Source organism: Dipteris shenzhenensis, chromosome 21 (assembly GCF_047967505.1).
Source record: "Dipteris shenzhenensis isolate YYH24624 ecotype China chromosome 21, Dip_SZ_1.0, whole genome shotgun sequence".
In the NCBI taxonomy this organism is placed as follows: Eukaryota; Viridiplantae; Streptophyta; class Polypodiopsida; order Gleicheniales; family Dipteridaceae; genus Dipteris; species Dipteris shenzhenensis.
The window spans coordinates 46,505,865-46,513,685 of record NC_141616.1 but is presented as its reverse complement, the minus strand read 5'-3'; the positions used below and the strand labels follow the sequence as shown (position 1 = coordinate 46,513,685).

At 40.7% G+C, this 7,821-nt stretch overlaps 1 protein-coding gene across 1 annotated transcript; it reads left to right on the top strand.

The window, feature by feature from the left end:
- Positions 1–286: 286 nt before the first annotated feature.
- Positions 287–1,780, top strand: LOC147888949 (uncharacterized). The gene is made up of 3 exons (XM_087392981.1): positions 287–419; positions 869–936; positions 1,075–1,780. The coding sequence occupies exons 1-3, from the start codon at positions 341–343 to the stop codon at positions 1,273–1,275; spliced, it is 348 nt and encodes a 115-aa protein (XP_087249107.1). The 5' UTR covers positions 287–340; the 3' UTR covers positions 1,276–1,780.
- Positions 1,781–7,821: the final 6,041 nt, after the last annotated feature.

Sequence of the window (7,821 nt, the reverse complement as noted above, 5' to 3'; positions counted from 1 at the left end):
AAAGGCACGTGCCTCTTTACCGGCCACTTTACCCTAATATGAGGCATTTGATGCCAACCACGAAATCACCAAGGATAACGTGAGTGGATTGAAATTGAAAGATGAATTTGTTAGGAAACATGGGCAGGGTGTGGAATGGGTTCAAAAAGGCGGGTTAAAGTATGGCGATGGGCGGTGAGAGTGGGAAAAGGCTTTAATGTGTGGAAAAGGTGTAAACGCGTTGACTTTTCCACCTGCGTGGACGGCTTATTGATCTTTTTAAGAGCATGCTATTCTCAATCTCTCATTCAATACTCACCGCTCTATCTCTCCCGAACTGTCTACCCCAACTCACACTACGATGTGGGCTCGTCTGTCGATGCTCTTCGTGGCTCTACTTCTCCGTACCGCGCGTTCAGCAATTCTTCAACATGGAACGGGTATGGTTTACATTCGATGCTCCATTGCGCAAGAACAACCTTTCCCTGTTTCAATGGTGTGGAATATTACAGAAGTAGCTCCTTGATTCCCCTTTTTTGTGATTTTAGAATACTTGTCGCCGAAATAGATCTAGTTTAATCACCTTGTTCGGTCTTCGCTCGCAGTCAGAAGTTTCATTTCCAATTGATAGTTAGTCCAAATTTGAGGCCGCATACTAATATCTCGTTTCCTAAGAGAGGACTCAAAAGCATCAGATTTATTTTCCGTAGACATTATCTTGTTTCTTTAGCCGTCCAGTTCTAAGCAATGATATTGCTGAACGTAGGAAATTATCAAATAGACAACCGTGATAACGAATCCAAGCGAGTTTGCTCTTGTTCTTGGAGTATCGTCATCGCAACTTTTCTTATTTCCTTCATAACAGTACTGGTGATGGTATGTGGCACAGGAACGGCGGAGCAAGTGCGCTTGCATTCTTTTTCCAAGAACCGGGCTGACCTAGGCGTTCCTCATCGGGTAATCCCTTACTCGCGTACTTCGCTTCCAAGTAGACCAATGGGACGTTGATAGTGTGGACACTGGGATTGCTGGAAATTAGCAGGGTGCTCTATCATGGAATGTTTAATCGAATTGTGTGTGTCATTGTTACTCCAGAGATCATTGCCTCAGAGCATCCATTCTTTCAAAGCTGAAGTGAAAAGGTTGGCTGAGGTGGACTATGCGGGCGACTACTCTCCAACCCACAACGTCCCCACCCCTGCCATCCCTTCCAATCGAAGGCGAAGAGTTCTGCAGGATTATTCTCCAGTGGCAAACAGAAGGAGCAGCCGGCGTCGAGGAGGCACAGGATTATAACGAGCTGATTCCTGAAACCCAAGACTAAGAAATTTTAGCAACTTGTCGTCATTCTTTAGCAATTCTATTCTAATCTAGAGCAATGCCAAGGAGGCGTAATGATCTTGGACCTGGATGTTACTTCCGCCCATGCAATTCGTAAGACATCGTGTGGCAATTGGGATGGGGATACCATATTTTGGGTCACCCAATTTCCCACAAACATACTATTATGCTATCATATTTTCGTGGGAGTTTGCCACTTCGTTGGAGAGCTTTTAGGATGAATAGGTCCGCCAAAATTAAAAGAATTCTAACATGTATCTATTAGTGAAACAAGATGAATTACATTCAAGCGGCCTGCCCAGTATGGGTGTAGGTTTATGGAAGAGTTTGTGTACGTTTATGTGTATGAAAGGGCAGTGTATATCAATGAATGGTCAGACCAATATGCGTAGTGTGTTCCTGTAAGTTGGTTGTAGATGCATGTGTCCAAATATGATCCAAAGTGGAATTATGAATTGTGGTGGGGTCATGAATGAGTTGTTTCATGTTGTATCGTTTCATGAACATGAGGAGTTTGTCCATGTTACTTTTGCATTTTATAGCCAAATACAAATTATTGAGGATGTGGTTTAGTGAATGGATGAGGATATTTGTTTGTGTTCTTGGTGGCTTATATATATTTATTATAGCTATGGTTTATAAGGAGAGAGGTTAAAATTTTGTTAACAAACATTCAACACCATCATTGAAGGAATATTGTTTTCCTACCATATTTATTTCGCTCTTGTAGTAAGTTGAAATTCCAACACCAATTGTTTGAGTGATATGTTCGAAGTTTGGAATGTGAGGATCATGACAAGATTGGGGGTGTATTTCATATAGGCAAAATATTTGTGATGCAAGAATTTTGCACTACACAGTATGTCTTCCTTGTATTTTTGAAATGTCCTTGTGTTCAAGGATTATAAGATTGGTAGTGTTGGGCATTGTTGGGTCATGTTGATGGAGTCAAATTTCCATGCTCGTGTTGTTTTTAATTGCTCATCTTGCAAAACAACTGTGTCTACTTTGATGTGTTTTCATTTCCAATGATTGCAACATGTAGAGGTTAGATGGATCGTGTGCATGTGATAATGTAATAAAAGCAAGGCCATGTGATTTTATGCCAGTAGGTTCGAATCCTAAGTAGTCCATTGAAAGCCCTTGTGAGCAATGAATTGTTCGAGCAGCTACAGGTTATAGTGGGGATTGGTGCCTACAAAGTGTTCTCAAACTTTGTTGAGAAGGTTCTTCCCTATTTGGAATTCACGAGTAACTTGAAAGAGTTGTGTCCATGAAGGATAGGTTTTACATGTGTAGAACATTGAGTTCTCGGCACGTGTTTTGGATCCAATTTTAATGTCGGTGAAACATACCCATTCAATAAATGGATTCTTTCCATGTCGGAGTCTATGAAAATGGCATCATCCCCATTGGCTACGCCATTTACAATGCTTAGATTTCCATAAGAAAGTTCGACAACCATGCCAGGTTGAAGCCTTAGCTTAGCATGAAGGCCTCCCTGTTGAGAAACCATGCTCAACATCATGTGATCATATGTGCATAGCACTAACCCAATAGAGTGCTATAAAGGAAAGGGTTAGATGCCCTAACCCTAACCCTAAAAGGGTTTGTATATAATATATATTTTCAACTAAATCTAGTATATAGTTATTCATTTGTGTTGTGCTCTCTCGCTGTGCCCTCTCTCCTCATCTCCACTCTTCTCCTCTCCCCTCTTCATATTTTGTCATGGTATCAGAGCATGGTTCTGCCTTCCGTTGAGGCACCATCCTTCGTATGAGAGATTGAGAGATCGAGAGATTGAGTGTTCTCTTCCGTTGAGAGAACTTCCACTTTCTTGAGAGAAATTTCGTTCATTGAGAGTTTTTGAGTGATTTGTGAGATTTTTGTTAATCTTCACTTCATTCACTTATGTTCTCCTTGTGAAAGATTTCCATTCATTTGTTCTTGAGAGATTCATGTTCATTTCTATGAGATTTTTAAGGTTTGAGAGTTCTCTTTGGAACCTCAGCCCCTTAGTGGAAGAAGAACGAGCTGAGCTCTAAAAGACCAACTGCAACAATAGAGAGAAATGTAGTCTTATCTACCACATCACCATCACCGACCTGCCACATCAGCATAGTGCCCACACATGCCACATCAGTTGCCACGTTAGCTACCACATCATCACTACCAAGTCAACAAGGCCACATCATCAGGGTTGACCAATCAACTACCACATCATCCTATCCATGTCATCAGGACACCTCAGCAATGGCACCTCATCAGTGCACAGTCAGCAGCCACATGGCACTAACCACCTATCAAGCACACTGACCTCTTGCCAAGCACACTGTGCACACTGCATGTGCACACAGGTGACACATCAGCACACTACTCCACTAGCACACCTCTTGGCAGGCACACCCATGCATGTGACTCTAAGTGCCACATCATTATTTTCAGCCTTTTTTGCCCCTCCACCTAGATCAAGCCGTATCTCTTGATTCATGATGAATTTGAGGGCTCTCTAAAAAGAAAAAATGCTCAATATTTTGTGCACTATGCGCTTGTCACATCATCTGCACATTTTGACACAAGTATCACACACTTTTGATTCTCGACGACAAATCCCCTTCTTGCACGCACATTAGCCTCTACATCGACGCATCTAAACCAGCACCTAAAATGAACAAAGAAAAGGAATTATTTGCTGCTTTTTCATTGCTCGATGGTTGGTCTAGATCTAGATCACAATAGATTAGATCATCCATAGCGAAGAGAACTCCAAAGCATCCAATCGAAGCTATGTCGAAAATTTCCTAAATAGTTCCTAAGTCCCTTCGCTCACATGCAGTTTCACATCATCACATTACCTCAAACCTGACATTCCACAATTCAATGAGCAGACTTCAAAGTGTTCAGAGACATTGAGAAATTGTTTAGTATTTCACACACATGCCATCATTGTAAAGCCTATTTGGCTATTTTTTGGCATTGTGCGCTTTATTCAAGCCTTCTAAAGCCTTTTGGCTATTCCCCGCATCATTTGTCACAAGACTTGTAACAGATTGGATTATATATTACAGTTCTATCTTCACCCCTGACGATTCAGATTCCACTTGATATAGTCAGTGTTTTGCAATTGATTCAGACAATGATTTCACAGACACTTCGAGTACATTTCTTGCACCATGTCTATGACTAGAAACCTCAATTTGGAGGCATCTACTAAGCTAGACGACTCCAATTATGGCACATGGAAATACCAAATGGAGACCATTCTTTTACTTCAGGACAAATGAGAGTATGTTGACCAACGGGTCTACATCTAGACCATTGGATGATCCAACCAGTAGTAGCTCTACTCCACATGTTGCCACAACACCCACCAGTAGCAATGGGATCTACAGTGGTATCTATAGCTACACCAATAGTGTTCACACTTGTAGCAGATCCTACCATTGCTCGAGCACAGGCATAATGGTACAAGAAAGACAAGTGTGCATATCATCTTATCAAGAAGAATGTGCAAGATGTCATGCTAGGACACCTCAATGCAATCAAGACATCAAAAGAAGCATGAGATAATGTTTGCAGCTCTCTATAAGTCTAAGAACACTTCTAGAATTCTCACACTGAGAAACCAAATAAACCAAAGTTTCCACAACAGCATCAAAACCGATCATGCTTACATACTTAGGATCAAGGATTACAATAATCAACTCGCAGCAGCAGCAAAAGAGACCATGAATCCCACAGAAATGGTTCAAGTCATCCTGAATAGACTAGGAGAGGGATACAAGAATCTAGTCCAGATTATTACCATCCAATGGCAAATTCCAAAATTGGAAGAGCTCCAACCAGTTTTACTTGGTGAAGAACTCAGGACGCAAGCCATTCACGCACATAAAGGTCATTCCAATGATCAAGCATTCACAGCTTCAGATAGAAGCAGAGGCAGAGGTAGATCATTCCAACGAAGTGGTCATCATCAACAATAAAGTCAGCATCAAAGCAGAATCAACATCAGCATCGTCCTCAACAACATCAACATCAGCAAAGAGGAAATCATTCCAATCGAGGAAGATTCCAAGGATGAGGGAATGCATCCACCAATGTGTCAAAAATTCAGTGCAACTATTGTCATAAGCTTGGACATTATGAAAGAGATTTTTGTAAGAAGCAATATGACGAAGGCGATCATTCCAGCAACAATCGAGGGAATTTCCACGGAAGAGGAAATCATGGCGGTGGACATTCCAGTCACAGTCATTATGCTAATGAACCTGAGAACATGTTTCTTGCAAGCAAAGACATGCAAAAGATTGAAATAGTCTATCTAGACATTGATTGTTTGCAATTCAAAAGGGGAATTCCGTTATCACAAGTCAATCAAGCAGATCAAGATCCTTGGTACATCGACAGCGGCACATCATCTCATATGACAAAGCATCAGGAATGGCTTATAGAGATGAAACCATTAGAAGGATAGAAGAATGTCATCTACACGACAGATAACACACCGAATCTAGTTCAAGGGAAAGGCATTGTCCCTATGAACAATTTCATTGGTACGAAAGGATTGGTGAAAGATGTACTCTATGTTCCGAAACTCAGCAAGAACCTCTTATCAGTTGGTCAAATGATGGAACACAACTATTGAGTCATCTTCAATGGAGATGAATGCACTATCAGGGACAAATCCAAAGGATATCAGCTAGTAGGAAAAGCAGTCAAGGAAGGACGCTTGTCCAAAATGCTAGCTTCAATACCAAATTTGCATGCCATGTTAGTTCAACTGCAAAAAGGTGCCACTTTTTGCAAAATGCCACAAGAGATATGGACATGTCAATTTCAAAATCTTGATAGAGCTCAAATATCAGAATATGGAAATTGGAATTCAAAAGCTTCAATTTCTTGGAAAAGTTTGCAAAGCATGCTGCTTCGGCAAACAAAAGCAAACCAATTTCAGCAGAAGCACCTCTCGAGCTAGAGTTATTCTTGATTTGATACATATAGATGTATGGGGTTATGCCCAGACCCGCATCATCAATGGTTCACTTTACTATTTGACTTTCATCGATGACTACAACAAATATTGTTGGGTCTACTTTCTCAAAGAGAAATCTGAAATCTTTTCTAGATTTCAAGAATTCAAAGCCATGGTAGAAAACCAAACAGGTAGAAAGATCAAAGTCATGAGATCAAATAGAGGAGGTGAATACATGTCCAACATTCATGAACTTTTGCAGAAGTCATGGCATTCGAAGACAATTCACTTGTGCAGATACTCCTCAACAGAATGCAAGAGCTAAAAGTAAGAACGGTACTTTAGTAGACAGTGCTAGAGCAATGCTCAGTGAGAAGCATCTTCCAAATCAGTATTGGGCAAAAGCAATAGCCACTGCAAACTACTTGCTTAATCGACTTCCTACCAAACCGATTCAAGGTATTACCATTATGAAGCATTCATTGGACTCAGGCCATGCATTGGGGGCATCTTCATAGATTTGGTTGCATAGCATATGCCCACATACATGACGATCATCGCAGGAAATTGGATGCGAAGTCACGTAAATGCATCATGGTTGGCTACAATGAAGAAAGCAAAGCATACAAGTTGTATGATCCCATCAACCAAAAGGTCATTATCTCCAGAGATGTAATCTTTGATGAGGAATCAAAATGGAAAACCTCAAATACACGGGAGATAGACACACAGATTACACACTCATCTACAGAAAAGGTTAATGAAGAAGAGCAAGAATTGCCAAAAGCACCCCAAGAAGAGCCACAGCAACTCAAACGGTCTAATAGGGAAAATAAACCACCAGCCAGATTGACATATGCTTAGAAAGGCAAAGCAATTCAGGTTGAAACTACCAACCATGCTCTTATGACTACTATCATGGCTACAGAAGAGCCAATGTACTTCAAAGAAGCAGTTGACAAGCCAGAATGGCAAACTGCTATGAATGAAGAAATGGAAGCTTTGTATAAGAATATTACTTGGGAATTATGCAGCCTTCCACCAGGAAAGAAGGCCATAGCAAAAAAATGGGTATACAAAGTGAAGTACAATCTAGATGGAAGCATTGAAAGATACAAAGCCAGACTAGTTGCAAAAGGATTTGCACAGCAATATGGTCAAGACTATGATGATACTTATGCTCCAGTAGCAAAGAAGGATTCCATATGGTTCTTGATATCACTAGCAACACTCAGCAGACGGAATGTGTACCAACTCGATGTCAAGAATGCTTTTGTCAATGGTTACCTAGATGAGAAAGTCTACATGCAACAACTAGTAGGTTATGTTAAGCCACGAAAAGAGAATCAGGTTTGCCATCTCAAGAAAAGTCTCTACAACTTAAAGCAAGCACCCAGAAGTTGGTACAGTAGAATCAACAAGTATTTTGCTAATCTAGGGTACATGAAATCCAATGCAAATCATACTCTCTACTATAAAGTTCACTATTGCTCTTTTGTACGTAGATGATCCGGTTGTGATAGGAA

Coding starts and splice junctions, on each gene's coding strand:
- LOC147888949 (XM_087392981.1), top strand. CDS start 341: ATGTGGGCTCGTCTGTCGATGCTCTTCGTGGCTCTACTTCTCCGTACC. Junction 420..868: donor AATTCTTCAACATGGAACGG/GTATGGTTTACA, acceptor TATGTGGCACAG/GAACGGCGGAGCAAGTGCGC. Junction 937..1,074: donor ACCTAGGCGTTCCTCATCGG/GTAATCCCTTAC, acceptor TTGTTACTCCAG/AGATCATTGCCTCAGAGCAT.